We start from the raw sequence: 13,121 nt of genomic DNA, 5'->3' as shown, positions 1-13,121 counted from the left end.
CACGGCCAGTTCTTCTGTGTCTCTGGTCCTGTCTCTTGTTTACAAGGGTTTGCTATCTCCCAAAGGAGCCTTTGTTTGATTCATGGTACTTCAGAGGGTTCTAGGTTTCCCATGGACGCATGTTTTAAGGTATTTAACAGCCACTTATCTCCACGCATGGTAGGAAAGAAATGGTGCTTGTTTACACCAGGTTCACGGTCAAACACTTCTTTTATAAAGAACGTGCCTGTAAAAACGTGAGCCGGTTTAAACAAAACCTGATGTAAATCATGACCCAGATGACAGCTAGGTACATATGGGACACTCAGGAAGAATGTGTGTTCTCTGATTTTGGGCTGAATAGGCATCTGGGGCTTAAGAACACAAAAAAGAACAGATTTGGAAGTAAGGCATGCACCTCACTACTGCAGCGAGTGTGTACACCAGGAACTGCCAGCTTTAGCTGTCTAGAAACACACTGACTATTGCACACAATCCTGACAGACCCCCAATGCTTGTGCCCCTGTCTCGTTCCAGGACCCCCTGTGCTGCGGACCTGCGAGCAGCCCCTTCAATGTGAGGTATTCCACCAGCTGGGACTGGACCCTGTGCGCTATGACCTCACAGGCTGGCTTCGCAGAGCCAAGCCCAACCTCTCAGCCATGGAGGCCCCCCAGGTCCTGCAGCAGTCAAAAAGGTGAGCCTCGCTGGGTGTGGGACAGCACACCTGTCCCCTATGGCTGTTTCTGTTCAGCAACAAGCCAGTGAGTGAGGACGGCGGTCTAGAAATCCCATCTGTCTGCAGTAGCGGAACGAAGGCCATGACTCCAATTGGAGTAGCACAATATGTCTCCCTGGGGGCAGAGCGGACCTGGGGGCAGAGCAGACCTGGGGGCAGAGCGGAGTAGGCCTTGGGGGAGTCAGCTCACAGCCGTGAAGCTGTGTCTCTGTATTTTGGCTTTCCACCTCTCATTAAGTATCTGAGAGATGATGCGACTGGAGTAACTTTTATGGACATCCTAGAACCCAGGGGCTCGTAAAACCAAAATGATATGTTTTGTAGCAGTAGAAAAAGCTCTTTGAGCTCCCTGCTCGCTCGTCCCAGAAGCACTGGAACAAGGCCTGCAGCAATCCAGACTCCATTTCCAGGTTAATAGAAAACACTTGCTACGTGAGGGTGCGTGCCTCTCAAGTTCAGTGCTGGAAACCTGCTGGGGCAGAGCCTAGAGGCAGGCAGAGGAGGGACAAGGGTTTTGGGTAGGTAGACTAATCAGGAAATGTATGCTGAGTGCCTACTGTGTGCTCTGTCTTATTCCTCTTCAGAGGAATACGCATTCTTAGCTCCATTTTGCAGCTGGGGAAACGTATCTCCAGTGGCGAAGCCCCTTGCTGTTGACTCTGCTGGCACAGCCAGGATACAGCTTAAACCTCAACAATGCTCAGGGAAGCTCTTAGGGTCTTATGGTCAGGGTTCATTGGAACCCCCAAAACTCAGAAGGCCAAGGGAGTCCATCGCTGTTGCAGAGACCCAGAGGAGAAGTAAGGCAGAAAGAGGGTTACTGAGTGGGGATCAGGACACCGGGGTCAAGCCACAGTTCTACCCTTTGGTGTGATGGTGAGCAGCCACGCTCTCTCCCGGGACCTCTGTCACCATAAACTCAAAGCCAGAAGCAGAAGATTCAGCAGGCCAGCTCTCCTCCACAAACAGGGGGCATGCAGATTGTGCCCCAGTTTCTTTTCAGCGCACACCAGAAAGCCCGGGCCTCCATTCCATAGCATGAGACGTGGGAGTGGTGGCCACACATGGGTGCTTAGTAAAACTTCTACAGTATAAAGTAGCAGGCAGCTTAGGGAGGAGGCTGAGTTGCAGCAGACTTTCAGGGCACACCTTGGGGTTCTGAAGAGTTCCTTTCTGCTCTGACACCCCACATCTGAAGCCAAGTGAGGGGTGTTGAGTCAGGGGGGCGAGGCAACTCTTACTGACCAGGTGAATCTGGGTCTTGGTGCTTGGACAAGGGCTGAAGGGCATAGTAGCACTGGGTACAAATCCTATTAGAATGTTTTTCCAGGCATGAGGAAGCATACTTTTAATCCCAGCACTTCAGAGGCAGAGGCTGGTGGATCTCTGTGAGTTGAGACCAGCCTGGCTCACATAGTAAATTCTAAGCAAGCCAGGTCTCACAGTGAAACTCTGTTTATAAAATAAACAAATAAACAACAACAACAAAACACCAAATAAACAAAACCAAAAGAACTTGAACTTGTTGCAGCTGGTTGCCTACCCTGGTGACTGTAAGACCAAGCCCTACTGGATCTTAGAGTGAAGGTCTGTAGTCAGAGCGTCAGCAAACACACCAGGACCGAGTTCAGTACTCGAGTCCCAAGGGCTTTCAGAAGTCTGGCAGTTCCTCAGGCTACAGCAAAATTGCCTTGGTCATATCTTACTGGGGAGGTGAGGTGTCCCACAGAGAACAGGGGACTTGCCCAAAGTCACATGAAAAACAGAAGAGCAGAAGGTTCCATCCACTCCATGGGATAGGACCACACATTAGGTCGGGGCTGGGATTGGGAGCACCTGCCATCTCCACCCCAAGCTTGTGACTCCTGGGTGCTGTGTCAGCATCCTGGTTAGATTTTGGTATTGGGGTACCGTACACCACACCTCTGTCGAATCTTGTTACCTCTTCACGCTTTTAACCCATTTCACACACCTATGGCCCCCGTGAGTCAGTGTGCAGTGATCTGGATCACGTGACTTTAGGTCTGGATCTGGAGTGGGACTTGGGCTTTTGGGTAGTGATGAGAGAGCCCCAAATGCTTAGTGAAGAGCCGGGACAGGTGGCATGTGGCAGGCACCAGGCCTCCGGCTTCTAACTCCTTCCACTGGAGCAGTGGGTTCTGTCCAGCTGCCTTTTTCTTTTTGAAAAAAAAAACTTTGATATATTATTCAAAATTATGATGCAGGATTATGGGAGGCCATTTTCCTGGCCCCCGTGTAGATGGCTCTATCTGAAGGGTTGGATGGCAGCCATTGTGTAGCATACATGTGCTTTGGGCCGGTTCTCGCTCTACCTCACTATTTCTGCCCCCCATTAGTCCTTTCTGCTCCTAGATGGATTTACTTCTACTGTCAGGAATCAGAACACATATGACCTTACGTTTCCATCAGGTCTGGGGTCCACAGATTAGAGCAAACAGTGATCCCGTCTTTCTGAGATTGCCTGAGGTCTTTTAATGTGATTATTTCCAGTTATGGCTATTTTTTCTGAAAATGGCCTACCTCCATTCTTCTGCATGACCCACAAAGAATTCTGTTGTGATACAAACTATATTTCTTTATCCATTTCTCTGTTGGGCACCTTGGTTCTGTATCTCTGCCCTTGAACCAAACCAGCTTGGGCCCATTAGGGAGCCTTAGTAGCCAGGCAGCCTTGCAATATGTGTTGGAAGAGGCCGGTTGTTGGGAGGCTGAGAGCAGGTGGAGACTCTTTAGGTGTAAGCCTGGGCACTTCATTATTGTCATGTAGCAGCAAGTCATTCATTCCTACAGTCATATAGTTGGTACCTACTGTATACCTGGCCTACTCTAGGGATAATTAACATGGCTATGCCTTCAGGATGGAAGGGGCTTCGTAGGATTGCCAGGAGGGAGAGTCTCATGGGTAGGAGAGGGAGTTGCTCAGGAGGGAGCCAGCATTTCTGAGACAGAAGGGTTGTGAACAGAGGCACTCATGCCTTCCTTCCATATGGGCGAGCTTACCGGAGAGTCCCTTGAAACCCCTTCTCTTTTCCTCTCTCTTCCTCACTAGGGAGGAGCTGCAGAACCTCTTCCAGGCCCGGGCCAAGCTGCCTCCTGTGTGCCGTGCGGTGGCAGGGCTTGAGGGCACCTCCCAGCAGGCTCTGCACCGGAGTCGTGTGGTGCGGAGGGCTTTTGCCAGCGGCGTTGCTGCACTGAAGAGGAAGGCTCCCTGTGCCCAGATCAAGCTGCAGATGGTGAGTGGGTGAGCTGGGCTATGACCCACGTGACCCTGGACCTCCATCACATGGACCACCACCCCACCAGGTTGCTCACTTCTACTGCATCTTGCAAAACCACAGAGATAGGTTTCCCCCGCTCTACTGAGAGGGACACAGAGGTTCCAAGTCTTGGAGAGTCGTGACCAAGGCCACCCCTGAGAAATGACTCACCCAGGTTCAAGGCCAGAGGCTTGGGCATTTGGTGTTGAGCTGAGGACCTTGTGAGGGGGCGTTGCCCCCTTGTCTGAACTGTTAGACTAGCTCCACTTGCCTTTCTCCCCGAGACACCTTCTCTGACGGGGTTCAGAAAGCAGGATCCAGCATCCATGTGAACATGCTACTTTAACCTGCTAACAGATGTGAGCGTCGGACTGGTCCTGGGCAGGCTGAGCACAAATGAGAACTGTGGTTGTAGATTGCGGACCACGGGAAGAATATGCTTGAAGAATGAAACCCTCACAGAATATTAACCCCAAGTACTAAGTCCTGGGTTCCAGTCATAGTTCCTTTGCTGGGGGTGTCTCTGTGATCTAGTCACACACACTGACTTCTCCCATGCCTCAGTTTCCCCAGCTGTGTCCACTGGGCTCTTTATTTTTCCCAAACATAGACCAGCATAAGCACAAGGTCTTGGGTGTGGGACACAGGGGGTCCCCAAGGATGAGCAAGGCGATGCTCAGTGTGTGCCTGTCCGCTTCCCCTTGAGACACCAGCTCTGATCCTGTCTGCTTTGGTCCCAGGATGCTCTCATCAGTTTGCTGAGTCGGTCTCAGCTGCACTTCATCCACTGTCTTGTGCCAACCTCAGTGGAAAGCAAGACTGGGCAGGGGACTTCATCGCCTCCACAGCCTGGTGGAGACCAAGGCGGAACCAACAAGCCCCTAGCTCTGGACATTCCGGCCCTGAGGGTTCAACTCGCAGGCTGTCATATCCTAGAGGCATTAAGACTGCACAGGGCAGGTAAGAAACAGATGGGAACGAGGTGCCCTTGTCCTGGCAGTACCGATTATACACCAGTTAGCCATAGGACAGGAACATTCCTTGTATGTCAGAGAGTCACAGAACAGGAGCACCCACTATGGGTCCTGCGCTGTGCATGCAGTGAGAAAAATTGTATCTGTTTTCCATTTTACAGATGAAGCAACTGAGGTTCAAAATAGGATTCCTCAGGCTCATACTGCAGGGATAAGGAGCACTGGGTTATCAGGTGTCCCTGACTGCCCATGTGGCTTCCAGAATTGCTTCTGGCTCCAGAGGGCTAGACCCAGCCTTTACACCCATCATGGGAAGAGTGGACATCCCAAAACGAGTCACAGTTTAAGGTTTCAGACTGTAAACCATGTGAAGATCTCTGCACTGAAGGGGTGACAAGATGAGGTGCAGAAGCAAGAGGCTCATGGGTGCCTAGGGGACTTTCCTACTCTTAGGGGTGGGGTCCCCCAGCAGAGGTAAAATAGTAATCAGGTCCCGAGGTGGAAGAACCAGCTGCCATCTGGCAGCAGGGAGGACAGTTAGAAGAGGGGCCACAGGGTAAAAGCAGGGAGCTACAGAGCTGGGGTTTCTGGGAGTGGGACCAGGCTGGGTGCAGAGCTACCACTCCTCCAGGGGAGGTCACAGCCGCCTTCGCTGACCTCTCAGCGTCTGCCAGGTACAGCTGGGTGAGGGAGCAGCAGGGGAATGTGGGGTTTTCGGCAAAGAAAAGGAGTGTGCAGATCTGCTTAGTATGCAGTCCCGCGCCTGTGGTTTCTGCACCAAGTTTGATCTGAAATCGCCCCATTGTTTTCTACAACTCGGCCTTCGAAGGGCTGAGCTCAGCCACTCTCCGCAGAGGCCGGCAGCAGTCTCGTCTTGTGTGGCCTGTGTGTTTAATGTCCTGCGCTCTCTGATGTCCTATTTTGTGGTCACTGCAAATCCCATGCCAATAGTGGAACCTTGGACACAGAACATTTTCAGAGAAGCTGGGGATCGTTAAAGACAAAGCTGAGACACCCCACTTCCCACTGAACACCGAGAGCATCGGCACAGGTGGAAGAAGTGAATAATGTCACAGGGGAAAGAAGGGGTTCACAACTGACAGTCGGGCCCACAGCCAATAGACCTGCCTGTCTGACAGCAGGCGTGACTGCATCATAGAGTGTATGTATATGTATACATGTATGTGGTTGTGCCTGTGTGAATATATGTGTGTGTATTCATGAGTTCGTGTGTATGCATGTGAGTGTGGTGGTGTATTATGTGTGTGTGGTGTGTTTGTGTCTGTATGAGTATGTGTGTGTCTGATGTGTATGTGATATGTGTGTATGTGATATGTGTGGTGTGTATATGCATGTGATATGTGGTGTGTATGGCAGCTCCTGCCTATGCCCAGTACTTTTCTCATCTCTTAGATTATATGAGAAGCATGATGCCCTGGTCAGTGTACAAAGGCTTTAGCCACCTTTCCCATTGGGTGAACTGAGAGTCATGTCCTGTGGGACTTTGGAGGAAAGGGTGTTGGTATTCGAGAGCTATTGAGAGAGTGGCAGCCCTGGGGAGATGCTGTAGAGTTTTCCAGAAGGTCTTGTAAAGGAGGAGGTATTTGCAATGAAGCCCGAGAGCAGGAACACGTGAGCATTCATTAGTACTGATTGAGCATGACCCCCCAGAGCGCTGCCTGTGTCTTCCCACTCGTGACTGCCTGCTATGTCCCCAGGTTACGCTGAACACATGGGGCTTGCTCAGTTCCGCCGCCGGTTCCAGGTGCTGGACCCTCTGCTACTGAAGAAGCTTGACTCCACCCCTGAGGGACTGGATGAGAGAAAGGTATGTGAGCTTGGCTCACAAGCAGGGGAGGCCAGATGCTCCCATGTGACCACTGTTCTGTATGGACTTTTCAAGGATAGCTGGAGCAGGGATCTAAGAGCGGGGTTTGAGGGCAGTGGGGAGTAGCCTGCAATTTGAGTCAGACCTCACCCTACCCAGAATGCCCTCCTGAAACCTTCATGAGTGTGCACAGAAAAGAATAAGAGGAAAAAGAGTGGTGTGTCCCGTGTCCCACCTCACAGGGATTGTGGCAGCATAGAACCCTCACCCTGCGGTGGTGCATAGGAATGTTTGGGGAACACCCCACACGAGAATGTGATCAACAGGTCATCACAGGGCCTTTACACTGGCTGTGTATGAGGACATACACAGGCACATGCAAGTCACATGCTTGTACACACACACATAGATGCACACAGGCATATACATATGTACATATACACGCGCGCGCGCACACACACACACACACACAATCTGTCTTGGTACTTTCACCCTTATTTTTCTGTTTCCAATCCTGCTCTAAATCCACGAAACCTCGTCTTTGCCCCTCACCCCTCACTCTCTACAATGGAGCTGTCCCATGATGATTGACCATGGGTTTGTAATGGTTAGAGCCTGGTGGCATCATGTGGCATCCCTGAGAAGCAAGTACCTTCAGTCTCTTTGGCAATGAGGCCCTTAAAGATGAAGCAAGTGTCAGGCTCTTAGAAGCGAATTCCACGGGTGTTCATGGGCTTGTTCCTCGAAAGTCAGCTTCTAAATTCCAGGGGAGGGTTGGTGAAAGATTGAGGGTCTTGGAGTCAGACATGTGTAACTTCAGCTGTCACTCAGGTAGGTGACTGTCTGTCTGCCTCAGTCTCTTTACTTTTAGAGTGGGAACAGCAGCAGCAGCCGTCTCCTTTAGTGCTATGAAGATACAATGCTATAGAGTAGCCAATGTGCCTTGCACAGGTCCTGACATGCGGGAGGAGCTTCAGGCACGTCAACTGCTTCTGCCAATAGCAGCAGTAGTGGTGGCCGCTGCAGCATCTTTCAGGGTCAGGCTAATGGGTGGGTGACCCACAGACTGTCACAGCCACGCTGAACCATCCCCCCCACCGTGTGTATGTGGGTGTGTGTGCGCGCACGTGTATGCGCATGTGCGCGTGTGTGTGTGCTCACGCATGTGCCTGACTGTACTTGGAACCCTCCACATTGTCATCCTCAGTGAACCTTAAAGTTGGAAGGGTAAGCAGAGTCACAGTCTTAGACTTCTTGGTTTCTGCCCACTGTACCAGGACTCGGGGCACCTCCAGCAGCAGACACAGCTCCTTCTGGGTGCCTCTCCGCTTCTCTGAATTTTGGAAGCCCCATAATTTGGTTTGGCTCTGAACCAATCAGCACGTGAGGTATTTTCTCCTTGGTCCACGCATGACCACCACACAGAGGGGCCACAGTGCTGGAGACTCTGGGGTTCCTGTGCAGTGGGGAGTGAGAAAGGCTGGGGACATGAGGGAACTTCCTGTGGGGTGACGGGCACCCCTCATGGCAGCATTTGGACTCTGGACAAGTCAGCAGGACTCTGTTGTGACTAAACCAAATCCACCTCCATACATACTCCAGGCGCCAGAGAGTGGAAAATTACCAGTGCAGCAGACTTGCTTGGAAGTATTTTTTGCTTCTCATTCCTTTTTTTTTATTTGTTCACAAATTTCATTTGCTGGGGCATAGAATTTTGGTAGCAAAGAAAGAAAACACCATCCTGCCTCTTATGAAAAAGCTGATAAATATTCATTTGTCAGGCAGCGTGATGGGCTATGAATTATGCATGAGTATGTACTCTGGTGGGCAAGCCGGAAGGCTCTGCTCGCAGACTGGTTAAGACCTCAGGATTCCGTGAGACGGGTCTGACAGCTAGGAAAGGTCACTGTCAACTTTAGACACTAGACGGCGGCAGAGGGGATTCTTGTCAGGGTAGAAAATGGGCCCTAGGGAGTCCCCCTTGTGCCTGATTTGTGGTGTCTCTGCAAGTTTTGCTGGCTCCCCAGAGAAGTACTCTTATCCTAGGTGCCTGCACACACACATCACAAAAGAGCTTCCTGTTGTTGGGGTGCACACCTGTGACTCCAACTAAGGAGGTAGAGGTAGACAGATCAGTTCACGCTCATCCACAAGACACAAGGTGGTAGAGTTCCAGCCTGAGACAGTGTTCCAAGACAAAGCCTTCTGCTCAGGGGATTCATTTCTCAGCAGAGGAGGCTGGAGCAGGACTGCAGAGCCAGGCAGGAGACAGCTGGGGCTCAGACCCAGACTCTGACTCTGGGTTCTTACGCAGAGCATTAAAATAATTATTATGGGTAGAAAGATTGCTCGCCTATGAATCTTAGAGCACTTACTGCAATTGCAGAGGACCCAGGTTCAGTTCCCGGCACCCACATTGGACAGCTCACCACCCCTGTAGCTCCATCTCTGAGGGATCCAATCGCTTCTTTTGGCTTCCATGGTACCTGCCGGTACCTGGCGCACATACACTCACTCGGACACACAGACGCATACATTTAAAATTAATTAATTAAAAACATTGATGGTGACTCTCCATGAGAAGCAACTGAAGGGATGAAGCTCTGGGCACAGGCCGTCTTGGCAGAGGAAGAAGGTGGTGGAAGAAATGGCTCACATCTCCAGCAGCAGGGCCAGGAGACTGCTTGCTCAGTGTCCACCTGAAGTCGGTTCTTTTGCCCCACCCCTCCGCCAGTGGGAGCTGTCCACACTCAGTGTGCTGAACTTGCTGCTCTCATCCTGGGGAGAGCAGCTCTCTGGAAATGATTTCCACCACTTCCCCCTCATTTGTTGGGGTCTCACCATGGACATTCTTCCAGTCACTGTTTTTCTCCATCACGTGAGCCAATGCCGTCACATGGGTGGGGGTGTTCCTTGGTGTGCCTCTTGCCATGCTGCTTAGTCAGCACCCTGGGAGTTAAATAGAGCTGTCTACCTTCAACCATGATGTGGTCAGTGTGCAAAGGAGGGATGCACGAGTTCTAGATGAGCAAGCATTAGAGATGGAGGCTTGAGCTTCAAACCGCATCTCCCTCCATGGCTTTCTAAGGATTGAAGCCTATTAACTGGTAGCCTTCTGAACTAAGGTGAGCTCAGAACAGCGTCCAGCACAGTCCTGAGTTGTTCTCAGGACTTTGTAGCTCTGTGCAAGCCCTCCTGGCTACATCCTTCCCTGATATCCAGGACACAGGAAGTCTTGCCAAAACTCTAGGGCAGAATTTTTATATCTAATTGATCTATCAATTATTAAGAGACAGGTGTTAATGCCCCTGGCCACTAATGTTGAGCTGTCTTGCTTTTCTTTAATTCTATCCATTTTCTGCTTCTCATGTCTTGGGACTTTCTGGCTAGGTGCTGAGATAATTTGCCTGTCTGGCCAGAAGGTTAACTCTTTCATCACTGGACATGATGTAACGATGGGTTTGGCTTTGTTTGTGTCGGTGCCAACGCCATCTCTGTTATGCTCGCCATTTGAAGGGTGTTGCTTCGTCCATTTTTGCCCCTTTCATTGGGCTCTGGTCTGAATCCCCTGCAAACAGCTGTCTGATTTACTTGTACTAACTTGGTTGCTCTTCTCGTGGGCTGTCTGAGGAAGCTGGCAATGTTCCAGAGACAATAGAGTGTATCTTCCTTCATCAGGCTTCCTTCAGTTTAATAGTAGCCTTGTTCTGGTTGGAGAAAGAGTGTTTATTCCACAGATCCACTCCCCGTGACACCTCTGTGCCAGTGTTACATGTCCGAATTATAAATCCATTAATACAATTTTATATTTTCTTTCACTTAATCTTTTATCTTTTAAATCCATTAACATATTTTTATAGTATTTTCTTTTTTGAGACAAGGTCTCACTATGTAGCCCTGACTCTCCTGGAACTCACAATGTAGACCAGGCTGGCCTCAGAGCCTAGAGATCAGCCTGCTTCTGCCTCCCCTGTGCTGGCACCACACAGCTCACATCATTCCCTTGTTCTTGCATGTTTATGCTTTCTGCTGTTCTTGAATCTTTAAAGGTTTGAGTCATTATTTCTTCCAGCCTTTAATACAAATACAAGATCTGATAGTAGTGACTCCCCAGCCTGTGTGTGCCCAGGCAGAGTTTTGAGTCATTTTTGTTTTGGGAGGATTGGGAGCACAGCCCTGTAAGGGGTAGAGGGCTTGATTGGCAGGGCCTTTTCCCTCCCAGCATGTCTGTTATGTAATCCCACAGCCTTCTGGACATCATCATTCTAGTTTGCTTTCCATGGCTGTGACAAACACCTTGAGCAAGAGCAACTTAGGGAGCAAAGGGGTTATTTCAGCTTATAGGTCATTGTCCAGCACATCATCTTGTTTGTGATTTTTGGAAGGAGTAAAATTTGGGGAAGTTTGAAGCCGTGGCACTTTGTCCCATTTTCTCCCCTTTCTCCTTTCCTTTCTGAGACTCTACCATGCAGACACTGGACATGGCTCTGTTGCCAGGTGTGACTCAGTTTTCTTTATTCCCACCTTTCTCTGTTCTTCAAGTTGGGTAATTCCCTCTGATGTCGCTCCCAACTCACCAGCTCACCTGCCAGCCTGGGTCTGCGGTTGAGCCCCACGGGGAAGCTGTCATTTCAGCTGTTTGATTTTTTTCAAAATGAAGAATTTCTATATGTAGTTTTCAGCCATTTATATCTGTATTTTTTTTTTTTTGGTGCTGGGGATCAAACCTGACCCCTGATCATGCTCAGCAGGGAGTCTGCCACACAGCCACCTACGGCCTGCTCTGTCTTTTAACTTGCGAAGTGGCACTTTTCTCAGGTCTTTGAACAGATCTACAATGGATACTTGGAAATCTGCACACAAAGTGCGCATTCTGAGCCAAGGAGGTCTATTCTGTTGGCCATGCCCTCCTTTCCCCAGTAGGAGTCATAACTTCTGGGAGTGTGTGTGTGTGTGTTTTCATTTCTGTTGAAACCTGGGTGTCTTAGACAATGACTTAGGCACAAGTTTTTTTCCTAACCACCTGACTAGTGTGAAACCCTGGTGTCTCCCTGCTTTTTAAGGCTCGTGGTTTTATTGTGAGGCCTGGCTCCTCTCCAGTGAAGACCACATCTGCATCCATCTTTGGGGCTGTAGAGGTTGTTCTGTGCATATTTCTATTTTACTGATGAGTCTGGGTACAACAGGAGAGCTGTCTGCATCTGGGGCGTCAACACTGCACTCCAGTGTCCACAGCTGTCTGTCCTTTCTCTTCCTACACCCACACCCATGGCTCTTGTTCTTGTCTTTAGCCTAGAGTCAGAAATGCAAAGGTACTTGACATTTTAAATTTGCGGGCTAATGGATAAATCTAGAAAACATCATATTGAGTGAGGTAACCCAGACCCAGAAAGACAAATATCATATGTACTCACTTATAAGTGGCTTTTGGACATAAAGCAAAGGAAAGAGAACCTAGACAACAATAAGGATCCAAAGAGAGACATAAATGGATCTAATCTACATGGGAAGTAGAAAGAGACAAGATCTCCTGGGTAAATTGGGGGTATGGAGACTATGGGAGGGTAGAAAGCGGGGGAAGGGAGGGAGGGGAGTGGAGAAAAATATATAACTCAATAGAAACAATAAGGAAATAAAAAGGTACTTTGTAAGCCCACTGGCTGTTCCTTTCCCTACAACTTGTGAGGTTCCTGGTTATAGCGTCCACTTGCTTCTGTCAGAACAGCCATCTTATCTGTGACTGTCCCTACCAGCTGCTGCTGCTGCTGCTGCTGCTTCCGAGTGTCTGGCTGCTTCTGACCCTGCCTGGGATATAGGCTAGCCAGGCCGTGCACTGTATCTGCGATCCCGTTCTGACTGAGAATTTGCTGCTTTCTTGGTGTGACTCACCTGGTGGCCCCACTACACAGTCAGAACTGGTTGGGATGCAGGGAGCGGAATGTAAGAGCCCCAGTCAGGACGGCTGCCAGCTCCCACTGCCTCGACCTAGCCTTCAGCAGACTTCCTGGAGCCATGGATTCTCATTCTGTTAAATCTTTTTGTTCAATTTGCTGAGTGCTGAATTTGCTCCTTTATTAAATTGTAGCCATTGTCATGATGGTTGTGCAGAACAGAGAGGGGTCTAGAAGCTCCTTGCTCCACCATTTTGGGAACCTCTCTTGCATATCAGTCCTGCGACCTCTGTCAGTCTCCTTCCTTAAGCCAGGTGTGTGACCCCATGTACTGAGGACCAGACAGGAGCAGGTTGCCCAGAGTCACACAGCCAGGGAGTGGAGGATCTGGACTGAGTACCAGCATCAGAGAGAAGAGAGAAGGTTCATGAG

The 13,121-nt window shown here is 49.9% G+C and overlaps 1 protein-coding gene across 1 annotated transcript in view; it reads left to right on the top strand.

Moving 5' to 3' along the window:
• Myo18b (myosin XVIIIB) overlaps window positions 1–13,121 on the top strand; it is a 201,965-nt gene that overhangs the window by 42,862 nt on the left and 145,982 nt on the right. Inside the window, exons 17-20 of the mRNA XM_087898172.1 lie at window positions 517–676; window positions 3,789–3,972; window positions 4,737–4,956; window positions 6,689–6,798. Coding sequence (XP_087754298.1) covers window positions 517–676; window positions 3,789–3,972; window positions 4,737–4,956; window positions 6,689–6,798 — 674 coding nt within the window. The remainder of the gene's footprint in view (window positions 1–516; window positions 677–3,788; window positions 3,973–4,736; window positions 4,957–6,688; window positions 6,799–13,121) is intronic.

This window comes from Myodes glareolus, chromosome 2 (genome assembly GCF_982192425.1).
Source record: "Myodes glareolus chromosome 2, mMyoGla1.1, whole genome shotgun sequence".
Lineage (NCBI taxonomy): Eukaryota > Metazoa > Chordata > Mammalia > Rodentia > Cricetidae > Myodes > Myodes glareolus.
The sequence above is the reverse complement of the archived record's forward strand: the minus strand, read 5'-3'. Positions and strand labels throughout refer to the sequence as shown.